The sequence below is a fragment of the Staurois parvus genome, unplaced genomic scaffold (assembly GCF_062004578.1).
Source record: "Staurois parvus isolate SC_StPar_1 unplaced genomic scaffold, SC_StPar_1.0 ptg000336l, whole genome shotgun sequence".
NCBI lineage: Eukaryota > Metazoa > Chordata > Amphibia > Anura > Ranidae > Staurois > Staurois parvus.
The window spans coordinates 3,852,545-3,878,550 of record NW_028318132.1 but is presented as its reverse complement, the minus strand read 5'-3'; the positions used below and the strand labels follow the sequence as shown (position 1 = coordinate 3,878,550).

General features: G+C 41.6%; 1 protein-coding gene across 2 annotated transcripts in view; it reads right to left on the bottom strand.

Moving 5' to 3' along the window:
* Positions 1-26,006, bottom strand: part of MYO18B (myosin XVIIIB) — an 810,748-nt gene that overhangs the window by 666,311 nt on the left and 118,431 nt on the right. For both annotated transcript variants that reach the window (XM_089684120.1, XM_089684121.1), the window contains exons 9-11: positions 20,609-20,807; positions 18,904-19,046; positions 11,755-11,855 (exon numbers count right to left, since the gene is read on the bottom strand). In XM_089684120.1, coding sequence (XP_089540246.1) covers positions 11,755-11,855; positions 18,904-19,046; positions 20,609-20,807 — 443 coding nt within the window. The remainder of the gene's footprint in view (positions 1-11,754; positions 11,856-18,903; positions 19,047-20,608; positions 20,808-26,006) is intronic.

Here is a 26,006-nt window from a genome sequence, read left to right as displayed (position 1 = left end):
AGGGATCTTCTTTGTAGAAAAGAAGGACAAGACTTTGAGGCCATGCATTGACTATCGGGAGCTGAATAGGGTCACCGTTAAAAATCGTTACCCATTACCACTGGTACCTGAATTATTCCAGAGCCTAAAAACTGCAGTAGTGTTTACCAAGTTGGACTTAAGGGGAGCCTACAATTTGGTTCGCATAAGGGAGGGGGATGAGTGGAAGACGGCCTTCCGCACCCGTTTCGGCCATTTTGAGTACCTGGTCATGCCTTTCGGGTTGTGCAATGCGCCAGCCACCTTCCAACACTTTGTGAACGACATCTTTAGGGACTTCCTGGACATCTTTGTCATCGTCTACTTAGACGACATTTTAATTTTTTCATCCTCCCTGGGGGAGCACAGGGTACATGTATCAAAGGTGTTGGGGCGGTTGCGGCAGCACGGGTTGTACGCTAAAGCAGAGAAATGCTGCTTTGAACAGGCTAGCGTTACATTTCTGGGTCTGATCATCTCCACCACGGGGGTCGCAATGGACCCTCAGAAGGTCTCAGCGATCCTAGATTGGCCTGAACCCACGGACAGGAAAAGTGTCCAACGTTTTATTGGGTTCGCAAATTTTTACCGGAAGTTCATCAAGAACTTCTCGGGTCTGGTCTCCCCCATCACTCAGTTAACCAAGCTTGGGACGCGATTCAGATGGACGCCCGAGGCACAGGAAGCTTTTGAAGCATTAAAAAGGTTATTTACCTCGGCACCCATTCTGGGCCATCCCGACGCCTCCCTGCCCTACATCTTAGAAGTAGATGCATCTGAAAACGCGGTTGGCTCCATCCTTTCCCAGCGGAAGGGCGCCAAGGAATTACTCCACCCAGTAGCATTCTTTTCACGGAAACTTACCCCTGCGGAGAGGAACTACGACATTGGGGATCGCGAGCTACTGGCTATCAAAACCGCTTTAGAAGAATGGAGGTACCTGCTGGAAGGTGCCTCCCACCCCATCCTGATATTCACGGACCACAAGAACCTGGAATATCTGAGGACGGCCAAACGTCTACGCCCACGACAAGCAAGATGGGCATTGTTTTTCTCGAGGTTCCAGTTCCACATCACATACAGGCCCGGCTCGAAAAACACGAAGCCTGACGCGTTGTCACGCATGTACGAGGACACCAAGGAGATTCCAGTGCCCGACACTATTCTTCCTGCAGGAAATTTCTTGGCCCTTCAGACAAACCTTCACTCCGAGATCCTGAGAGCGTCCACAGCAATGTCCACCTCCGATGGGGCCCCCCTCCAGAACAAGGAGGGACTCCTATGGAGGGAGGACCGGATTGTGGTGCCAGAGGATGCCCGAACCTTAGTCTTGGGACATTGCCATGACCATCCACTGGCAGGACATTTTGGGCCGGTCAAGACCCTGGAACTTCTCCGACGTTCCTTCTGGTGGCCGGACATGGCCAAGGATTGTAAGAACTACGTGGGCTCCTGTGCCATCTGCCAGCGGAACAAGCCTTCAAGGAATAAGGCGTGGGGCCTGCTACGTCCATTGCCCATCCCTGAACGACCCTGGCAGAAAATCTCCATGGACTTCATAGTCGAGCTTCCACCTTCACTGAACCACACAGCAATTCTCGTGGTCGTGGACCGCTTGTCCAAGATGGCCCATTTCATCCCTTTACGGAAAACCCCATCAGCAGCCGAGACGGCGCAAGTCTTCATCCGAGAGATCGTTAGACTGCATGGGGTTCCCGAAGACATCGTCTCGGACCGTGGGGTCCAGTTTACCTCGCGGTTTTGGAGGGCATTGTGCAAAGCCCTGGATATCAAGCTGTCCCTTTCCTCGGCTTTTCACCCTCAGACCAATGGCCAGACCGAAAGGACCAATCAGACCCTGGAGCAATACCTTCGATGCTACACATCATTCTCTCAGGACGACTGGGTGCCACTCCTCCCTTTGGTGGAATTCGCGTACAACAACGCTTCCCATTCAGCAACTGGACAGTCCCCGTTCTTCGCCAACTATGGGTTTCATCCTGTCTTCCTCCCGGAGTTGGTCCCGGAATGCCCGATTCCAGCGACACAGGATGCACTGACCTTCTTCACCTCCAACAATAGGAAACTACAGGAAGCCATCCGTCAAGCCCAAGAGGACTACAAGAGGGCTTTTAATAGGAAGCGAAGAGGGGATCTGGTGTTGCAGCCCGGAGAGAAGGTTTGGCTGGCTACGTCGAACTTGAGGTTGCTCTGCCCGTCAAAGAAGTTGGGACCTAAATTTATAGGCCCTTTTTGCATCAAACGAATGGTCAATGAGGTGGCCTATGAACTTGTTCTCCCTGAGACACTCAAGGTCCACCCTGTCTTCCACGTGTCTCTGTTGAAACCAGTAGTCCCTGATGCCTTCCCAGAACGGGAATCCAGGCCCCCGGAGGCCGTAACGGTTGAAGAGGAAGAAGAATTCGAGGTGGAGGCAATCCTGAAGTGCCGACGAAGGGGGGGCCAGACCCAATTTCTCATCAAGTGGAAGGGCTACGGCCCTGAGGACAATTCGTGGGAGCCAGCCCATAATGTCCATGCACCTAGGCTTGTCCGGGGGTTTCTTCGTGATCACCCGTGGTGGAGAGATCGGGTGGGCATCCGGAGGTTGCCCGTAGGGGGGGGGCAATGTCAGGGATCTCCTCGATCCCCGCCGCGATGGGCTCGGCGCAGGCGCACTGCTCCACCCAGCGCACGGGCACTAGGTCCGGGCCGGCCGCGGCGTTCGAGTTCGCGCATGCGCAGTAGAAGCCGCGGCCGCCCGCTGGGCACCAATGGCAGCGCAGGGCGGGATATTTAAAGGTCCCTGAGCTGTCATTTCGTTGCCTTCTGGTCTTACCTGCTTCCTGTGTTCCTGTACCTGTGCCTAGTAAGTTATTGACCCGGATTGCCTTTGACCTTGCTGATTTCTCCTGCCCAGACCCTTGCTTGCCTGACCTCTCTCCCTGGATGCCCCTTATTAGATCTGACCTCCTGCTGCTGACCTGGCGTGTGACCCGACGATTCTCTGCCTGCTCCCTTGTACCTTACCGTCCTCTACAATACCGACTCGGCCTGTCTGACTACGCACTTGCTCAGCCATCCATCCATCCATCCCATCGGGGTCACCCGACCTCCTCACATCTGGCTCTCCCTGGTTGGAGCCCCTGGCGAACACCACTACCACTGACAGGTGTGCTCAGCAGAGGCGACCTGGTCTCGGGGTACTACAAGTCCATCCCCACCATCAGGGGCCCTGGTGAACAAGTACCCTGGGGCTTAGACTCCGCGCTCTGGGCACGCCTGACCAGTGGAGTGCTAGTGGTGCCGCTCGGCGGTCCCTCACAGAATTAATACAAAGCTCCCCTCTGATTGGCTGAGAAGATCATGACATCATCCACATATAAACATGCTCTACAACACACATTTTACTGTTTGCTTCCTGTGATCATCAGCTCCATCTAGTGGCTATACTGTGGCATTCTCCTGAAATACCTAATTATGGGAAAAATACTGCATTATGGCCACTAGATGGAGCTGAAGATCAAAGGAAGAAAAACATAATAAACCAAAACAGTGTGGAGGGGGTCCTAAAACTGAAAATTTTACTATGAGAAAAACAGGAGCTGCAATTACTACCTAATTTTAAATATACTGTCCCAGGTAAGTGATTCATAGGGCAATAAAGCAGGCTGGCAGTTAGGATTTTTAAAAGAGGAATTCAGCAATGGCATCCTACTTTCGGTATTATCTCAGTCCAGATTTGCTTTAATAAGGTAAATAGACATGAACAATGTACAGCAACCCACAAACACAGAAACCATCCTCATTTGTCCTTACTGCTCTGAGATAAACCTATATGGGTTGCTGAAGGTTATCACAGATGACACATCATTACAGCCCCTTGACCTGCAATAAATGAGCTCAATACTCTCCTAGAATACAGAACATGACTTCTAATCTAGCAAACTCTTATCCCCACCATCCTGGATCTAGGCATCTTAATTTAAAAGTATAATGAAAAGTCAGTGAAACATCCAAATTCATAATATGAATACAATGAAACCCTTATAGGTCTATTTATTAAAAAAAAAGAATTGCTGTGCAGATATCTCCTACATTTCCACAGCTGTCAGGTATAATCACAGTCATTTGTGTTATATGTTTACTTCCTCTGATCATCAGCTCCATCTAGTGGCAATACTATGGTATTCTCCTGAAATACCTCATTATGGGAAGAATACTGCATTATGGCCACTAGATGGAGCTAAAGATCAAAGGAAGAAAAACATAATAAACAAATTACTGTGTGACAGCTGGGTGAATGTTTGAGAAATTTGCATGGCAAATTGTATTATAAATAGATCTAAATAACCCTGAAGGTCTACAATAGAGTTTAGCTAATACATTTCTCTTCTTTATACCCTCAGTATTCTGAATCTCTGCAATTGTTCAGTAATGCTCTAAATAGAAACAGTTAGAGAAAACATCTGTGAGTATGTCTCTGCATTGAAGCATAGTAACTGTAGGGGGTGATGGGAGGGAAGCTTTACCCTTTTTAATAATAAATAAAAGGATACCCAGTTTATACAGTACTATTCACTTGTCAGCCCAGAATTATGGTGTTTTCCTCCAAACAGACTCCAGTAACCTTTTCAGAATTTCCAACTAACAATGTTGGTTGACCATTGTATCATGTTCTTTTAATATTTTTGTTACAAAAATGTACCTCATTGTATTGGGGACAATTTGTATAAGAGTGTAGAGGTAACCTGCTGTGTTAGTAATTTTAGAGTTACAATCCATAGAAAAGTGTATGCATATGTTTGTGATTGCTGCCATAGGATAACAAAAATTCTATTGTGTTGGACTGTTGGCTATGAGGTGCAGATAGTATAAAGTGGAAGAAAAATATATTTGAAATATATTTTAAAAATATTTTTTCCAAATATATTGACACATATTTGAAATGCTACAATTTTGGCCATTTTCAATATATTTCAACTTATATTTCTATATATACCGGCGTATAAGGCGACTGGGTGTATAAGACGACCCTCTAATTTTCCAGTTAAAACATAGGTTTTGGGCTATACTTGCCGTATAAGACTACCCCCCTTCTGAGGCGACACCATTTAAAAACATCAGATTTTTTAATTGAAATGGTTATGACTTACCGGTACTTAAAATCCTTCAAAATCCTCATGTTCATCCTCTGACATCATAAGTTCATGAATGACATCTTGTGATACATTTGTAAGACAGTCATCATATGGATCAAATTCCAAATCAGATGGTTACCTCTGGATGTGCGGTAATACGGTAGCTTCGGCTACATACAGTATACAGTATATATACAGCCCGCTGGATGTGCGGTAATACAGTAGCTTCGGCTACATACAGTATACAGTATATATACAGCCCGCTGGATGTGCAGTAATGTACATACAGTATACCGCACTGAGCCAAGCTGGCTCAAAACAAATGTCCCTTTGACAGATTAATCTGTCAGCCCGCTGGATGTGCGGTATATACAGTATACTGAGCCAAGCTGTTCAAAACGTACCAATACGTCCCTACGGTAATCAGCCCGCTGGATGTGTGTATGTACAGTAGCTGAGGCTACATACAGTATACGCTGGGCCAATCACGGTGAGCGATGTATTCTACTAATGCATACAAAGCCTGCTCGGATTGGCTGAGGTTGTGACATCATCAGCCCACCTCTCTGACTCAGCCAATCCGAGCAGGCTTTGTATTCATTAGTAGAATACATCACTCGCCGTGATTGCCCAATGTATACTGTATGTAGCCGCAGCTACCGTACATAAATGCATCCAGCGGGCTGATTACAGTAGGGACGTACCGGTACGTTTTGAAACCGCTTGGCTCAGCGCAGTATACTGTATATACCGCACATCCAGCGGGCTGACAGATTAATCTGTCATAGGGACATTTGTTTTGAGCCAGCTTGGCTCAGCGCGGTATACTGTATGTACAGTTTTACCACACATCCAGCCAGCTTGACCCAAACAAACTCAAGGTTCACATTTTATACCCCACGTATAAGACGACCCCCAATTTTGGGGGTATATTTTTAAGTATAAAAGTAGTCTTATACGCCAGAAAATACTGTTTTGTTTTTATTACAATATATGAAAAATATTTTTAAAAATACATTTTAAATATACTGTATGTCTTTAAAAATACAAATTTACGTTTTTTGAATGCATTTACAAATATATGTAAAAATATATGTTAAAATGACATTTTTACATGTTAAAAAAAATCTGAAGAATATATTTTTAAAAAATATACCAGGACCAGTGCTGTGCTGCTCTAGGGACTAATTTCCCCAGCAGTGTGCAGACCAGTTCTCCTTGCTCTGTTGGATCAGCCAGTCACTTGACCCAGACCCAGTCAAAATGGCTGCCCCCTGCTCTGGAGACACTCTATAGACAAGCAATGCAAAATGGTCTCCTTAAAGATGGCTGCTGCACTTCTGCATTAATGAATATTCAGTTTAACCCTGACCACACTGCAGAAGGATAATAGAGAGCAACAGAATAAGATGGTTCATAGCAGTTATCAGCTACAGTCCCGATTACAAATGCTTCTTAATTATGGCAATAAAGTATTGGTTTAGCTACAGTATACTGAGAGTACTCCCCTAGTTTAAAGTGATTGAAAAGGTTTAAATTTTGTTTCTTAAATAACAAACCTGTTATAATTAAATTACTTGCTTTGTGCAATGGTTTTGCACAGAGCAGCCCCAATCCTCCTCTTCTGAGGTCTCCCAATGGTGCTGCTGGCTCCTCCTCTTCTCTGAGTGCCCCCATAGCAAGCTGCTTGGTATGGGGGCACTCATGCATCTATTGATACACACAGTGAAGCTCAGCCCCGCTCCCCAGTCGCTGCTCACAGGATTTGCTAGGAAGCAGCAGGAACAAGTCCGATCCATGAATATATATAGATATTTAATAGCCTCCCATGCATTGATTTGTTAGATCAGTGATAATACTGTCTGAACATTCATTGCTGTATCCACTGCCCAAACAAAGTACAGATCAGATTTTACAAACGATCTTTATGTATTTATGATTTTATATATTTGTTGTCCTTTTTGTACATTACTGATATTTTACATGAGCTAATCATTCTCAAAGAGTTTTCCATTTGAATGAACAAACCATACCTTTGATTCCTTCGCGACCTATCTAATATATATCTACTTTTTTCTATCTTTGACCAGATACTCATCAGTCATTTTTGAAGTCTATAGTTCTATTTGCTGTCTATTTATTATCCCTGATGAAGAGGGAGGCGTACCCCCCAAAACGCAGGCTTTACCTGTTACCTGTGAGCTGTCAACTTCAATAAACCTCTTAAATATAGCTTCAAATGTGACTTTTCTATTGAGTGCACCTCTACACCTGTCCAAAGTACTCTGCGGAGCAACTTTTCCATCACTTTCCACACCTTCATTGGGTATTGGCCCCCTAAAGGATAACTGAGCCTGCATAAATATCACACCACTCTCCAGTCCAGCGCTGTCACACACACACATTGGATTCATCAACATGACTAGCAGGTGGTTGGTATTTTCATAAAGAATTATCAGCAAATAAGGGCCTACGTAGTTCCGGTTTCCTTTACAACCAAAAGCACTATAAAGTTCCCACTTTCTGTCTAAACTTGTGTAAGTTTGCAGTATGAAGTTCTATCTATCTCATCCCTACATGGCTTGCAGATGTAAGAACCTGATGTCAGTTGTGCAATGTCATAGCTAAGGACGAGAAGACTCTCTGTTTACCCATTTACTATGCATCAGCCCCCTCCTGATTTCCATTAGACTTTGTCTTGACACAGGACATTAATCAGACTATTCCCTGGCTGTAAAAATCCCATTGCCTGAACTATGTATCAAATCCTTTACAGGCAATGTCAATATAACATGAAGCCGATAACCGATGGCTAGAAGCTTTTTGTAAAAATCTCCAGGGCTTCATCACTGCCAAGTGGAAAGCTGCTGCTAGCTAAAAAATACAAGATGAGCTTAGGTTTTATCAAGTGCAATTTCAATTGAAGTATACTAATGCATGGCTAGCGACGTATTAATTACATCCAAACATAGGATCCCGTAGAGGACACATGATGACCCTTCTTCACTGAACATACTGTATAGGCATTGAAGGGATAATGTAAGCAAAATTCAGAAAACCACCACATCAGAAAAAGAAAGAAAAAGATAAATCATTTCAGAACTTTTTCCACCTTTAATGTGGCCTATAAACTGTGCAACTCAATTGAAAAACAAACTGAAATCTTTTAGGGGGGGAGTAAACATAAAAAAACTAAAATAATGTGGTTGCATAACTGGGGATGTAGCTGTGTTCAGAATTAAGCAATCACATTCAAAATCATGTTAAATAGGAGTCAGTAAACACCTGTCATCATTTAAAGTACCTCTGATTAACCTCAAATAAAGTTCAGCTGTTCTAGTAGGTCTTTCCTGACATTTCTTAGTCACATCCTAAAGCAAAAGCCATGGTCCGCAGAAAGCTTCCAAAGCATTAGAGGGATCTCATTGTTAAAAGGTATCAGTCAGGAGAAGAGTACAAAAGAATTTTCAAGGCATTAGATATACCATGGAACACAGTGAAGACAGTCATCATCAAGTGGAGAAAATATGCAACAGTGACATTGCCAAGAACTGGACGTCCCTCCAAAATTGATGAAGACGAGAAGAAAACTGGTCTGAGAGGCTGCCAAGAGGCCTGCAACAACATTAAAGGAGCTGCAGGAATATGTGGCAAGTACTGGCTGTGTGGCATATGTGACAACAATCTCCCGTATTCTTCATATGTCTGGGCTATGGGGTAGAGTGACAAGATTGAGGCCTTTTCTTATGAAGAAAAACATCCAAGCCCGGCTACATTTTGCAAAAACACATCTGAAGTCTCCCAGAAGCATGTGGGAAAATGTGTTCTGGTCTGATGAAACCAAGGTTGAACTTTTTAGCTATAATTCCAAAAGATATGTTTGGTGAAAAAACAACACTGCCCATCACCAAAAGAACACCATACCCACAGTGAAATATGGTGGTGGCAGCATCATGCTTTGGGGCTGTTTTTCTTCAGCTGGAACTGGGGCCTTAGTCAAGGTAGAGGGAATTATGAACAGTTCCAAATACCAGTCAATATTGGCACAAAACCTTCAGGCTTCTGCTAGAAAGCTGAACTTGAAAAGGAACTTCATCTTTCAGCATGACAACGACCCAAGGCATACATCCAAATCAACAAAGGAATGGCTTCACCAGAAGACGATGAAAGTTTTGGAATGACCCAGACCTGAATCTGATCATAAATCTGTGGGGTGATCTGAAGAGGGCTGTGCACAGGAGATGCCCTCACAATCTGACAGATTTGGACTGTTTTTGCAAGGAAGAGTGGGCAAATATTGCCAAGTCAAGATGCGCTATGCTGATAGACTCATACCCAAAAATACTGAGTGCTGGAATAAAATCAAAAGGTGCTTCAACAAAGTATTAGTTTAAAGGTGTGCACACTTATGCAACCATATTATTTTAGTTTTTTATTTTTACTTCCCTCCACCTAAACGATTTCAGATTGTTGTTCAACTGAGTTGTACAGTTTATAGGCTACATTAAAGGTGGAAAATTTCTGAAATCATTTATCTTTATCTCATTTTTTGTACATCACAGAAACCTGACATTTTAACAGGGGTGCATAGACTTTTTATGTCCACTGTAGCTCTGTGCATGGAATATTCTACAGGCTCTAGAAACGGTTCAGTTTAATAAAAACAGAACTGGCAAATTTTATGCAGAAATGTCTGATTTACTGGGCAGTCACTCATCTGCATTTGCCTTTTGGCTGTTATAAACACTTTGCAGTGCCTGTTAAATGTGTGAAAAGAGCTTCAACTGACCTCCGAAAATGTACTACAGAACATTATCACAAAATAAATGCTTGCAATGGTCCTTTGCATTCAGTAGATGTTGTACTCCATCTAGTGCTTAAAACAGTGAGTTCCCCTTCAGATATCAATTGAATGGAAAATCTACCTGCTACATAGAAATTGTTCAACAGTAACATTGCTTAGAGCAGCCTTTCTCAACCAAGACTTCTTTACTAATGCTAGCAGCATAAGGATTACAAATAGTCAATGTTGATTGAGAAAGTGAAATTCCACTTTATCCACTTCAGGTCCGGACACTTTGACCCCCTTCCAGTCTAGGCCAATTTTCAGCTTGCAGTGCTATCACACTTTGAATGACAATTGCGTAGTCATGCAACACTGTACCCATATGAATTTTTTAGCATATGTTTGACACAGATAAAACTTTATTTTGGTGGTATTTATTCACCATTGGGATTTTTTTTTTTGCTATATAAATGAAAAAGTCCAAAAAATTTTTTAAAAAAGTATATTTCGTTTAAAATTTTGCAAATAAATAATCTTTCTTCATAAATCTTGGCCAACATTTATTCAGTTACCTTTTTAGTAAAAACAAAATAACCCAAATTAGTTTATAACCAAAAATTATAATTTTTCAAAATTGAGACTGTACTACTTGTAGGGGTGATGGAGATTGTTTTTGTTTTTTATTACACTAATTGCTTTTACACCCATAAAGGCTGTAAAAGCAATCATTTCTCTTTCTTTCTGACTGCATTCTTGCAGCCATTGAGAAATACTGTGAGAGCTGTGATTGGTCACAGCTTGTCACATGGTACAAGGCTGTTGTGAATAGCTTTTTACCATGTGACCTCTGTGATCATTCACGGATTTCACTAATAGTAAGCAATGATGTCAGAAGTGACATCTTGCTTACTACTATTCAAGGGATCACTGATTGGCCAATCGGTGATCACATGATCTGGACCTCACAAAGAGGTGTTCCGCTGTGTCCCCCGGACACAACGGGCACCGGATCACGGTGCCGCGCTCTCCCAGGGAGCGCACACAGCCTGTAAATCCGAGCATCATTTATGAATGGCAACCTGCTCCTGCACTGTTCCCGTCCGGCCGTTTATGTACATGGGCCAGATGAGAAGTGGTTAAGAACTCTAATATACTGTACACTCACCAGCCACTTTATTAGGTACACCTTGCTAGTGCCAAGAAAATATCCCCCACGCCATTATACCATTACCACCAGCCTGAACCGTTGATACAAGGCAGGATGAATCAATTCTTTCATGTTGTTTCTGACCCTACCATCTGAATACCACAGCAGCCAGTCTGCCCGTTCACCTCTGACCTCTGAAATCAACAAAGCATTTACATCCACACAATTGCTGCTCACTGGATATTCTCTCTTTTTAAGGCCATTCTCTGTAAACCCTAGAGATGGATGTGCGTGAAAATCTCAGTAGATCAGCCGTTTTTTAAATACTCGGACCAGCCCGTCTGGCACCAGCAACCATGCCACATTAGAAGTCACTTAAATCCCCTTTCTTCCCCATTCTGATGCTCGGTTTGAACTTCAGCAAGTCGTTTTTACCAAGTTTACATACCTAAATGCATTGAGTTGCTCCCATATGATTGACTGATTAGTAATTTGTGTCACCAAGCAATTTAACAGGTGTACCTAATAAAGTGGCCAGTGAGTGTATAAGGCTAATGGTAGTATATTGGTCAGATAACGGTTAACAATACATGACAGAAATCATATGATAGATTAGTGTAGCTTCTTCCAAAAGACAATGAGTCTATACAACAATAACATACTTTAGATCCAAGTCTGCTCCAGTCAGCATTTGAGAGAACACATTGAAGTTGCTCTGTCCTTCTGGCTGTTGAGCCACACGGATCCTCTCCAGTAGCATAGTCTACAACAAAAAAACACACACAGTTATATATTTAGTTAGGCTGAAAAGAAGATGCATTTTAAAAGCTAAGCTCATTTTTAATAATAAAAAAATATAATAATAATAAATGCACTTTTTTTTAGGGAAAAATGTGCTTTTATAATTTGTTTTGCAGGAACCTGCAAAGCATTGCAACCACAATCAGTTGGACGCAGGTGCAAGGCCAGATTCCTGCAAAGACTTTCTCTAGCACTCTGCTCAAACATCTGCACAGGGTTTCAGTTGGGGAGCTGGAGAAAGATTCAACACTGTTCAACAACTTTTTATTTTTTGCCAGTTTTGGAAACAAAAGGATCCATTTCTTAATGAATTTCACATTCTGAGTTCAAATATAACAATGAAATTTGTCAATTGGCTCTAGTTTTTCTGTAAACGGAAAGTTTTCTACTATAGGCGTAATGACTACATAATGCACAATAATTATATAGATAGATGTCTTTCCACAAATATAAAGCAAGTGATATTGACTACATAACAAAGCCTAAATGGCATAATATATTGCATAGGATTACCAAGAAAAATTATAGCCATAAGCTAAGTTGAATCATTTTAATACTTAGGATTCTCACTAGTTTTGTCTTCAGTTTGTGACGGTTTTGCTTCTCTTGGCTTTTCTCTTGTATTCGAGGAAAGGGCTATCTCTTACAACTGCACGTGACCACACGCTTCAGGTTCTTCCTCACTTGACTCAACCACGAAGGATTCTGGTGCTTTAGGAATTGGTAGCCCCTCTCCATGAGGAACTGGACGTATTGCCGATGGAATATTTGGATAGTGCACAGATAACATTTTCTTCTTATTTAGCCCTTTTACAATTGGAGGCACCATACAAAAGTAACAATTACTAACATGATCTGTTGGCTCTCTCCAAATCATTGGCACAGCGAAAGGCATAGATGCCTTTTTTCCATTCAACCATTGCTCCAGTGCCGTCCCACAAGAATTGCAGCATATATGTGGTGCCCAGCTCTTGTCCTGGTCTCCTATCTTGCAGCCAAAATACAAGTTGTAGGCTTTCTTAATCATTCCTGTTATCCTCCTTTTTTGTGAGATAAAAGTTATTTCACCGCAGATATAGCAGAAATTATCTGCTTTATTCACACAAGTTCGAGGCATTACTGAGTAGCCTATATAAGCATAAAACGAAATGTAAAGATGCTGTCGAACTACAATCAGCTACAGATACTGCAGCTTTTATGCAGTGAAGTGATGCAATTAAAGGCTAATATTGCATCATCTCAGCATACATGCAATTTTCTATTGGTCACCAGTATCAATTGCGCAATATGCAGCTGACGTTGCATCATAATTTTGAAAGGCTTACGTCATTAGATGGGTGAATATATCATGGAAACTAGAGCCAATCAACATTTTTTAGGGTCATTTTCGTTTTCAGCACCCCAAAATTATGTAAGATTAGCTAATTTTATGCCCAAAACTTTTTACCTGTTGAACAGTGCAATCGGCTATGATGACGTTGATTACCTCACTCATATTCCACTGAGAACTACAAATCTGTCTGCTGCGGTGGAATATGGGACTTGTAGTTTACTCATTCACAGATCTCTGTGAATGAATGACACAGATAAAAAGGTAGAGCAATGCACAGCCTTGCTGATTTTTAAAGTGACAGCGGCTGTGGTTGAAGAAGAAACCCCACATACTATCACGAGTGGCTCAGGGGGTGAAGGGGTGCTTGGCAACATGCTACATACTGCACGCTAAATACGGGTGGACCATTTCACTAAAGTTGGAGTTAGCCTTCAAAATTAGGAAGAAACTTTGGTAAATTCTGGGGAAGGAAAAAACCAAACCTTTATAAAATGTAACCAAGTAAAAAATACTGGCCCTTAACAGAATGTAAGTAACCCATTTAATTTTGTTATTTAAAAAAATCCAACTCTTTACTAAAAAAAACAACAACCATAGAACCAGATGTTGTTAAAGTCTAGTGCACAACAATAAATAACTCTTTCCCCATCCTGAAATTCAACCTTTTCTCTTCCAGATGAATGGCATGCTTGTGGTGACCTAAAAGATGATGTTTAGGTGTGGCAATGTTTACATTGGTCCAGTGTGGCCATAACTGTGGGATCCCTCTAGAAGCTAGAAATCACTGTAGTAGGCACTGCTATGGCATTGATCTCCACTAGCTTCTGGGTCCCTTGACAATCAGCTGCTCTACTGCATTGTGAACACAGGAGGTTGCTTGCTCACCACGGGCGCCATTCAGGGAACACTTTGCATTTTCTCAATGAACGCAAAGCATTCTCTGATTGGACAAGGAGATTGGAGAGGCAGGGCAATGGTATCATTATCTCTACCTTGTCCAATCAGAGAATACTTTGCATTCTTTGAGAAAATGCAAAGTGCTCTCTAAATGGCACCCATGCCAAGCAAGTGACTTACTGTGTTCACTAAGCAGCAAGGCAGCTGCTCAGCAAAGGACTCGGAAGCTAGTGGCAATCACAATTAACATGGTGCCTACTACAGTGGTTTTTAGTTTCATATACAGGTGAAACTCAAAAAATTAGAATATCGTACAAAAGTTTGTTTATTTCAGTAATGCAACTTAAAAGGTGAAACTAATATATGAGATAGACCCATTACATGCAAAGCAAGATAGTTCAAGCCATGATTTGTCATAATTGTGATGATTATGGCTTACAGCTCATGAAAACCCCAAATCCACAATCTCAGAAAATTAGAATATTGTGAAAAGGTGCATTATTCTAGGCTCAAAGTGTCCCACTCTAATCAGCTAATTAAGCCATAACACCTGCAAAGGGTTCCTGAGCCTTTAAATGGTCTCTCAGTCTGGTTCAGTAGGAATCACAATCATGAGAAAGACTGCTGACCTGACAGTTGTGCAGAAAACCATCATTGACACCCTCCATAAGGAGGGAAAGCCTCAAAAGGTAATTGCAAAAGAAGTTGGATGTTCCCAAAGTGCTGTATCAAAGCACATTAATAGAAAGTTATGTGGAAAGGAAAAGTGTGGAAGAAAAAGGTGCACAAGCAGCAGGGATGACCGCAGCCTGGAGAGGATTGTCAGGAAAAGGCCATTCAAAAGTGTTGGGGACTTTCACAAGGAGTGAACTGAGGCTGGAGTCAGTGCATCAAGAACCACCACACACAGACGGATCCTGGACATGGGCTTCAAATGTCGTATTCCTCTTGTCAAGCTGCTCCTGAACAACAAACAACCTCAGAAGTATCTTACCTGGGCTAAAGAAAAACAGACCTGGTCTGTTGCTCAGTGGTCCAAAGTCCTCTTTTCTGATGAGAGCAACTTTTGCATCTCATTTGGAAACCAAGAACCCAGAGTATGGAGGAAGAATGGAGAGGCACACGCTGCAAGATGCTTGAAGTCCAGTGTGAAGTTTCCACAGTCTGTGTTGATTTGGGGAGCCATGTCATTGGTCCACTGTGCTTCATTAAGTCCAGGGTCAACACAGCCGTCTACCAGGAGATTTTGGAGCACTTCATGCTTCCTTCCACAGATGAGCTTTATGGGGATGCTGACTTCATTTTCCAGCAGGACTTGGCATCTGCCCACACTGCCAAAAGCACCAAAACCTGGTTCAATGACCGTGGGATTACTGTGCTTGATTGGCCAGCACACTCGCCTGACCTAAACCCCTTAGAGAATCTATGGGGCATTGCCAAGAGAAAGATGAGAGACATGAGACCGAACAATGCAGAAGAGTTGAAGGCCGCTATTGAAGCATCCTGGTCTTCCATAACACCTCGCAGTGCCACAGGCTGATAGCTTCCATGCCACGTCACATTGAGACAGTAATTGCTGCAAAAGGGGCCGACCAAGTGCTGAGTACATATGCATGCTTATACTTTTCAGAGGTCCGATATTGTTCTATGTACAATCCTAGCTTTATTGATTGCATGTAATATTCTAATTTTCTGAGATTGTGGATTTGGGGTTTTCATGAGCTGTAAGCCATAATCATCACAATTATGACAAATCACGGCTTGAACTATCTTGAGTCTATCTCATATATTAGTTTCACCTTTTAAGTTGCATTACTGAAATAAATAATAATTTTTTGAGTTTCACCTGTATATACGCTATATTGCCAAAAGTATTGGAACACCCCTCCCAATCATTGGATTCACGTGTTCCAATCACCTCCATGGCCACAGGTGTATAAAATCAAGCACCTAGGCATGCAGACTGCTTCTACAAACATTTGTGAAAGAATGGGTCACTCTCATCCATCTGTGAAATTTCCTTGCTACTAAATATTCCACGGCCAACTGTTAGTGGTAATATAACAAAGTGGATGCAACTGGGAACAACAGCAACTTAGCCATGAAGTTGTAGGCCATGTAAAATGACAGAGCGGGGTCAGTGCATGCTGAAGCGCACAGTGCAAAAAAGTAGCCAATTGTCTGCAGAGTCAATAGCTAAAGACCTCCAAACTTCGAGTTGCCTTCAGATTAGTACATCAACAGTGCATAGAGAGCTTCATGGAATGGGTTTCCATGGCCGAGCAGCTGCATCCAAGCCTTACATCACCAAGTGCAATGTAAAGCATCAGATACAGGTGGATGGCTAATCTTAAGAGCTGTAATTCCTAAACCCTTCCTCCAATTTGGATGTACATACCCTCAAATTAAACCTGAGAGTGTGCACATTTAGCCCATGTCCATTATATAACTATAGCTTGAATATGTTTTGGTAAATACCTGAAAAATCTAAAATTGTGCCTGTGTCCAAATATATATGGACCTAACTGTATATATATATATATATATATATATATATATATACAGTTGCAAGAAAAAGTATGTGAACCCCTTGGGATTACGTAGAGTTTTGCATGAATTGGGCACAAAATGTGCTCTGAACGTCATCTAAGTCACAACAATAGAAGAACACAGTCTGCTGAACATAATACTACACAAACATTAGATGTTGCCATGGTTTAATTGCACATAACATGTAAACATTCACAGTGCAGGGAGGAAAAAGTATGTGAGGCCCTAGCTTAATGACTTCTCCCAGAGCTAATTGGAGCCAGGAGTGAGCCAACCGTGACTCCAATCAGTGTGATGATATTGGAGGTGTTGCTGACAGCTGCCCTGCCCTTAAAAAACACACACCTGTTTTGGGTTTACTGGTTTCAAGAAGCACTGTCTGATGTGAACCATGCCTCACAGAAAAGAGCTCTCAGAAGACCTACGATCAAGAATTGTTGACTTGCATGAAGCTGGAAAGGGTTACAAAAGTATCTCCAAAAGCCTTGATGTTCATGTGTCCACGGTAAGACAGACTGTCTACAAATGGAGAAAGTTTAGCACTGTTGCTACTTTCCCTAGGCATGGTCGTCCTGTAAAAATGACTGCAAGAGCACAGCACAGAATGCTGCATGAGGTAAAGAAGAATCCCAGAGTGTCAGCTAAAGAATTACAGAAATCTCTGGCACATGCTAACATTTTTGTTGACACATCTACAATAAGGAAAACATTAAACAAGAATAGAGTACATGGGAGGACACCATGGAGGAAGCCATTGCTGTCCAAAAAGAATATTGCAGCACGTTTGAAGTTTGCAAAAGAGCACCTGGATGTTCCACAGCACTACTGGCAAAATATACTGTGGACAGATGAAACCAAGATTGAGTTGTTTGGGAAGAACACACAACACTATGTGTGGAGAAAAAAAGGCACAGCACACCAACATGAAAACCTCATCCCCACTGTAAAACATGGCGGAGGGAGCATCATGGTTTGGGGCTGCTTTGCTGCCTCGGACGGATTGTTGTCATTGATGGGAAAATGAATTTCAGAGTTTATCAAGACATTTTGCAGGAAACGTACGACCATCTGTCCGCCAACTGAAGCTCCGCAGAGGATGGGTGATGCAACAGGACAATGACCCAAAGCATACAAGTAATTCAACAAAACAATGGCTGCAACAGCACAGAATACGCCTTCTGGAGTGGCCCAGTCAGAGTCCTGACCTCAACCCGATTGAAATGCTGTGGCATGACCTTAAGAGAGCGATTCACACCAGACATCCCAAGAATATTGCTACACTGAAACAGTTTTGTGAAGAGGAGTGGTCCAAAATTACTCCAGATCGTTGTGCAGGTCTGATCTGCAACTACAGGAAATGTTTGGTTGAGGATATTGCTGCCAAAGGAGGGTCAACCAGTTATTAAGTCCAAAGGTTCACATACTTTTTCCTCCCTGCACTGTGAATGTTTACATGTTATGTTCAATTAAACCATGGCAACATCTAATGTTTGTGTAGTATTAGCAGACTGTGTTCTTCTATTGTTCTATTGTTGTGACTTAGATGACGTTCAGAGCACATTTTATGCCCAATTCATGCAAAACTCCACGTAATCCCAAGGGGTTCACATACTTTTTCTTGCAACTGTATATATTATATATATACTGTTCTGCAGTGGCTGCAAGTATTCCACATTTCTTTGTGTGCTGAATATCAGCTTCAAGGCTACAGAAACCATTGTGAGCAGCAGGGGAAGCAGACATTTAACCCATCCAACCAGTCAAATACTTGAACAGCAAATAGGCAGTGTTTCAACATAGGGAGCCACCAGAAGTAAAAATATAGTTAATATTTTATTACAGGTATTCTATATATAAAGTGACCCTGTGCTGAGAGGGTCACGTTAATAAATCATTCTTTCTGTCTCTCATCTGCAGCAAACTCACTGTTAGTAGGAGGTTTGTAATTTTGCTTTACAAATATGCAGAGGTTAATTCATACATCCAAATCAAAAATCAATGGCAGGACAGGACCTTAAAACAAGACTGAATTAGTACACTACTTTACAGATGTAAGGTGCTTTAATATCTGCAGATAAGTTGGAGGAGGGTATCTTAATTACCGTACTAATAAAACTCCAATTACTACTAGAAGGATTTTCTGAATGTCACCCCTTTCAAAGCCTGCCCTTGCCTTTTTTGTCCAATCCTTTGCATATAGACTGTATCATATGTAGAACTGAATCATTACCTGTAGGTGTCCAGCAGTTACACGCCCGGCAGAGTTGAAGTCAAGAGACATGACCATAGAGAAGCGAGTGGAGTTATTACATTCACTTGTTTGCACACAGCCAAAGGATTTCAGAATGGTGAATACAGCTTGGATCTTTTCCACTAGATTGAAAAAAAAAAACAGTTATCCATAGTTCATTATTAGCTGCCTCATGTCACTGACCTAAGGTTAAAAAGAAAATATCCTGCTTTTGTCAGTTTCATCTAAACATTTTTAAAAAGTTACACATTTTAAGCTGATAGCCTATATGACTTGGTTTCATATTGAAATACAGTATATGAAATCTTAATTTTACAATTAAACATTTAAAGTGACCCAAAACTGAAATACCTCATTCACAGTTGAGCTCATAAATGCCTGTTTTACTTGTATTTTTCTGCCTCTAAACTCCCCTCCATGTTAACCTATGTGTCCATGTACGTTTATCGGTTTACAGGAGTGTAGAGACAGTGGTGTTTCGAGGTGGGAAAAAAACCCCATAAATATCACTTGCACATTCTGAAGAAGAGCATTTTGGTTGAAAAACCATGCAAAAGCCCTTAAATGAGCAACGTGCGTGAATGTGCATAAACATGCATGCAAACACGTAGCACTGCATTTTTTCTTCTGCTTTTCCCCTATAAGAAAAGGTATCAAAAGAATATAGTGTGCATGTGGACAAAAAGTGAATATCCTCTAGGTAATACCTATAAATAATAATTGTGCCTTTACCCTGAAAGATTTACCTTTTGTCTTGAATTACTACTGAAAAACAGCAATATAACTATGGCCACTTAATCCTGTGCCGACAGTCTCATAGCTGTAATGTGAAATCAACTAAGATACCATTCTAATGAATGCTAGTCTCAAGAGATTTGAAGTGAGAATTAGTGATGTCATTACTGTGCTGCTTACTAGTCTCCGTGCTGGAGAGAAAGCTATACCTAACGAACTACAAAGCAACAATCTCCATGCTTCACGTTCTTTGTTTCCATAGATATGTGCTTTTTCAACCTCCCAAACTGTTTCTTATAATGTTAGTTCACGTTCTTAAATAAAATGAATATGTGAACTAACACTCTATACCCTCCCCACTCCCCTAGTGTACTTACCTCCATGGATGATGCACTGTTAGTGCCCACACAGCCAGTGTAGTGGTCCAAGGATTTAAAATCCTCCCTTCTCTCTCTTCACTCTGCAGGGCTTCCAGGAAAGTTCACAACACTTCTGACTAGTCAGTGTTGGCATATGTAGGTGCTGACCAATCAGAAGCATCTGATCCTAAAGCCCTAAAAGTGAACAGTGAGAAGAGTGGGAATTTTAAATCCCTGGATCACTATACTGGCTGCGTGGGCACTGACAGCTAATCACCTACGGGAAGTAAATACAGAGAGTACCCAGGATGTGGGTGTAGGGTGTTAGTTCACCTATTCATTTTTTTTTCTGAAAAGGTGAACTAACACTTTAAATATTCCCCCACTAGTCATCAGGAGCAAAGCTTGTCACCAATAATACTGTATGCTTGCTGCTATAATCCGAGGCTTATCTATTAACTCTTTTAACAGTAACCTCTACAATGACAACTAATGTTCTGAAAGCATCTATATGCCTTAAATGTATTTATTTAAAGATGAAATCTAAAATATATAGTAGTGTAATACTCTAGTGCTAAAAGCTGTACTACCTGTTACTCTGTTGTCCACGCTTCCAGCAGCATCGACCAGGTATTCCAAAGCTGTCTTACAGCATGTTGATTTGCCTGCATTACTTCTACCAAGGGGTACGATAGTCTGATCCTGGCGTTGTGTTAGCATATTCCAATAGGCTTTCTGCGCCACTGAGCAGATATGAGGTGGCATGCTGTCCTTCTTCCCTTTGAACACCTAGGAGAAGGAGTCATGGGAGTTAGTGAGTGTGTGATAAACTCTGCAGCAGGCTGACATTCAGACGCACCAACTCCTACCTTGAATAATGCATTGTGATTATTTGCTGTTAAGGAAAATCTGAACTTTATGTTGTTGCAGCAGTAAAAGTTAAAAAGGCATGACAGAACTGCTGATAATACAACAGAAGTTTTTCCAACATTTAAATGCTTCTAGGCTTCTTCAAATAAAAAGATAACATGCACTCTCTGTTCCATTTCTTCTCACTCACCAGCTGTTTGAACAAAATATTTTTATAGAATTTCATCTCTTTTAACTAGAATCAGCTCTACTCGCCCAAACCATATGGAACCATGGCACTGAAGGCAATAATGTATTTTACATACAAGGCCCGGACGATAACATGTACCTCATTTTAAACAAGTACAGATATGCCCGCAAAATATTAAAGCCCAACTCCAGAACTCACAGATGTTTCTTTTATAAGTGTAGCGCCCCTCTAGTTAGCCAGGGGGAGCTAGCTAGGTTTTTCAGTGAGAGACTGGATAGCAGCCTGGTTTGAGTCAGCCAGGTTACTCTGAGTCAGGGCAGTGCAGGTCAGTTTGCAGATACATTCCCCTGCTCCAGAAGCTTGAAAAGCTTCTAGAAGGCAGTGGGTGGGGGTGAAGAGGGGCTGATCTGCATACTCAAGGAACAGTGTGAACCACCCAGCCCATAAAAGAGAAGAAGAAGAGAGCCCACTGAAAAAATGTAACCGGCCTGAAAATAAGTAAGTATAAAAGCACAAATACCAAAAAAAAAAACACACGAGAATGGCCACAAGGGGGGTTGACTGGGAAAGGAGTACTGAAGATGGAGTTGGCCTTTAAAGTATATCTATCTGAAATGGGAAAAAAAAGGTTTTGTAGTTGGAGTACAGAATGGTTAAAACACCCCTGATTTGCTTTCAATTCATGCAATACAGATACAACAAGATGTCAGAGAAATACAATCCAAAGTGAGGTAAATCTTCTTCAGTTGTCATTGAAACACATACCCCTTTTGGAAGATTTCCCCTGTTCCAGGGCTGGTGGCAACTCCAAGTTTTTAATTTTCGCATCATGTTCAGTCCCAGTGACAATGGTCACCAGGAAAAACAGAGAGGAACACTGACAGCAATAAAAATTTACCATGGTTCCAATCCTTCCACATTCTACCCAAATAGGAACAAATAGCCAATGAAAAACAAAATGATGTTAAACTTGTATATTAAGCCTTAAAGGAGCTCATCATTGGAGGAGAATGGCGGCTACCATTGCTGATCTCTGCAGACTGCTCTCATGTCAACCCTCTTTCTTCAGTACTTTGACTCAAGAATCAGTATAAGTATGCAGAAAAGGACTGGTTTCTGATTTTTCCAATTTGTCAGTGCGTCAGCATGTATTAAAGCCAAAGAGTAAACACAGCAGTCAGACAACTAGCATTTGCAAAAGGAACTCACCAATGACTGTACATGTGCATTCGGTTTTACAACAAATCAATTTTCAGATGAAAATTTGATTTTCGGAGATTCAGATGTATACAAATCTCCGAATGGATATAGTAACAAATGTCAATGAATAAAAAAAAAACAGCTATAACGAAATTAAAGAATACATTCACTTCATTTGTATGACTTCACATGATGCGATAGTAGTTTGGGCCCATGGAACAATGAATACAATTTTCAAATTTGTTCAATAATTCAGATTTGAGTAAATTCGTGGTTTAAACATTGCCAAAATATGCCCATTCCTAACCCCAGAAACCACTAAGCAACTCATCCACTCCCTCATCATATCACGACTCGATTACTGCAACTCCCTCCTCACTGGCCTGTCTCACCACAGGCTATCTCCGCTTCAGTCAATTCTGAATACGGCGGCCAGACTCATCCACCTTACCAACCGCTCAGTTTCCGCCACCCACCTCTGCCAATCCCTCCACTGGCTTCCGATTGCCCAACGGATCAAATTCAAAATGCTAACACTGATGTTCAAAACTGTCCGTAATTCTGCCCCATACTACATCACCGACCTAATATCCAAATACCACCCAAAACGCACTCTCGGCTCCAGGACTTCTCCAGGGCATCACCCATCCTCTGGAACTCCCTACCCCAATCCATCAGACTATCACCTACTCTCCTCTCCTAGGCGCACCCTGAAAACCCATCTCTTCAGGGAAGCCTACCCCGCCCTCTGCTAATTTCCGATCTCCTCCACTCTTCCTACCACTCCATCCCTCACAGCTTTTCCTCCCGTACCACTATCCCCTCCCTCCTAGATTTTAAGCTCCAAGGAGCAGGGTCCTCTAACCCCTCATGTATTGCACTGTATTGTTATTGTCCTGTCTCATGTATTGTCTCCCATTTTAACGTACAGCTGAGCAAACTGTTGGCGCTATATAAATACTGTATAATAATAATAATAATAAATTTAATCACAGAGAGTCAGTTCAGTTCCACAGTCTAATGCAATTATTAGGTTTGAAAACTTCAGGGCCGACAAACTTCACATTATTTATTCCATTCCATCTGAAAATATCGAATAGCTTTGACATACTGTATGAATAACGAATTCACCCGAAATATCGAAACCGAAAAAGAATATATAGCAATCCTCCTAGATTGTAAGCTCCAAGGAGCAGGGCCCTCCTAACCCTCTTGTATTGAACTGTATTGTTGCTGTATTGTCTCCCGTTATATTGTAAAGCGCTGAGCAAACTGTTGGCGCAATATAAATCCTGTATAATAATACTCCTAGATTGTAAGCTCCGAGGAGCAAGGCCCTCCTAACCCTCTTGTATTGAACTGTATTGTTGCTGTATTGTCTCCCGTTATATTGTAAAGCACTGAGCAAACTGTTGGCGCAATATAAATCCTGTATAATAATAATATAATAATCTTTTGGCAAAACTGCTACATTTTACGAATCCACCCAGAGCAATGAATATACGAATGCCAAAGATACTAAATAAATTCCGAAAACGAATGAGTTCAACATAACAAATATGAGGAAACAAAATTCTTTAATGAATGAATGCATCTGACACAAAACAAAAATTTAACAGTCCTTGTATTTCTCCCTTGACAATTTACTTGAATCCAGAAATGTTTTTCGATTTAAATATTTATAATGAGCGAATGTGAGATCTTTATATTTAAGTTTCCCATAGGGACAATACTTTACAAATAAAATGTTGAGTACCAGCTAATAAAACCACAAAAACAAAAGAATACACATAAGATGGAATTTGTAGGTTCCATACATCTGCACTGTTCCTGGTTTAGTGAATATTCCATTATTATTATGTTTCAAAGAACAGATAAACAGGAACAAGTAGAAATCTGACATCATTTTCCAATTCAGTAACTCATTGTAGTCGCTCCATAATATCCTTACTAGAATATAGAATCCACAACTGAAACCAACAGACATAGTTCTTGGGTGTAAGTATGATTATGGACTAAACAGAAGGAAGATTCACTCTCCAGTTCCCATTCCAACTGTTCATCTGAACATTCTCATTCCTACCAGTACTGCACACTTTCATTGCTATCGGTCACTCTAAAGTGAAGACGTGAAGACTTCTTATTTTACATGCCATCACTCCCTAAATACAAATTGCAAAGTAAAAGTTCTAAAAACAAATAGAACATTGACGGAAACAAAAATTTAAAAAACAGCTGAAAATGCCGAATTCCACAAGATTGGGCTTGTGCATAGTACCTGCGTATCTTCTCATGAGATCTGGGGTCCTGGGCTTTCCCAAATGAGGTCCAACCAGTGATGTTTCCAGATAAAATCAAAGTTTTATCTTCTTATAACTCTCATACCATATTATATGTTCACCAGAACACTACTATTCCTATCATTCACCTGAACACTCCCATTCCTACTGTTCACTTGAACACTCTTATTCATGCTGTTCACCTGTACACTGCTATTCCTACTGTTCGCCTGAACGCTCTCATTTCTGTTATTAACCTGAGCATTCCCATTGCTGCTCTTCAACTGAACAATCCCACACTAACTGTTTATATGAACACTCCCTTGTACTGTTCACCGGAACACTGCTATTCCTGCTGTTCACCTGAACAACCCCATTCTTGCTGTTCACCTGAACACTCTCATTACTGCTGTCCACTCAAACACTCCCATTCTTGGTGTTGACCTGAACACTCCAATTTTCACTGTTTACTTGAACACTCTTTACTGCTGTCCACCCGAACACTCCCATTCCTGCTGTTCACCTGAACACTCTAATTTTTGCTGTTCACGTGAACACTCTCATTACTGCTGTTCACCTAAACACTAATTTCTGCTGTTCACTTGAATATTATCTTTACAGCTGCCCACCTGAACACTCCCATTCCTGCTGTTCACTTGAACACTCTCATTACTGCTGTTCACCTGAACACTAATTTCTGCTGTTCACTTGAACATTCTCATTACTGCTGTTCACCTGAACACTAATTTCTGCTGTTCACTTGAACATTCTCATTATTGCTGTTCACCTGAACACTAATTTCTGCTGTTCACTTGAACATTCTCATTATTGCTGTTCACCTGAACACTAATTCCTGCTGTTCACTTGAATACTCTCATTACTGCTGTTCACCCGAACACTAATTTATGCTGTACACTAAAAAGCGTTCATTACTGCTGTCCACCGAAACACTCCCATTCTTGGTGTTCACCTGAACACTCTAATTTCTGCTGTTCACCTGTACACTAATTTCTGCTGTTCACTTGAACACTCTCATTACTGCTGTTCACCCGAACACTCCTATTCCTGATGTTCGCCTGAACACTAATTCATCTAAACACTCTCATTGCTGTTGTTCACCTGAACACTCTCATTAGTGCTGTTCACACGTACACTAATTTATGCTGTTCACTTGAATACTCTTATTACTACTGCCCTCCCGAACACTCCCATTCCTGGTGTTCACCTGAACACTCTAATGTCTGCTGTTCACTTGAACACTCTCATTACTGCTGTTCACCTGACACTAATTTCTGCTGTTCACTTGAACACTCTCATTACTGCTGTTCACCTGAACACTAATTCCTGCTGTTCACTTGAACACTCATTACTGCTGTTCACCCGAACACTAATTTCTGCTGCTCACTTGAACACTCGCATTACTGCTGTCCACCTAAACACTAATTCCTG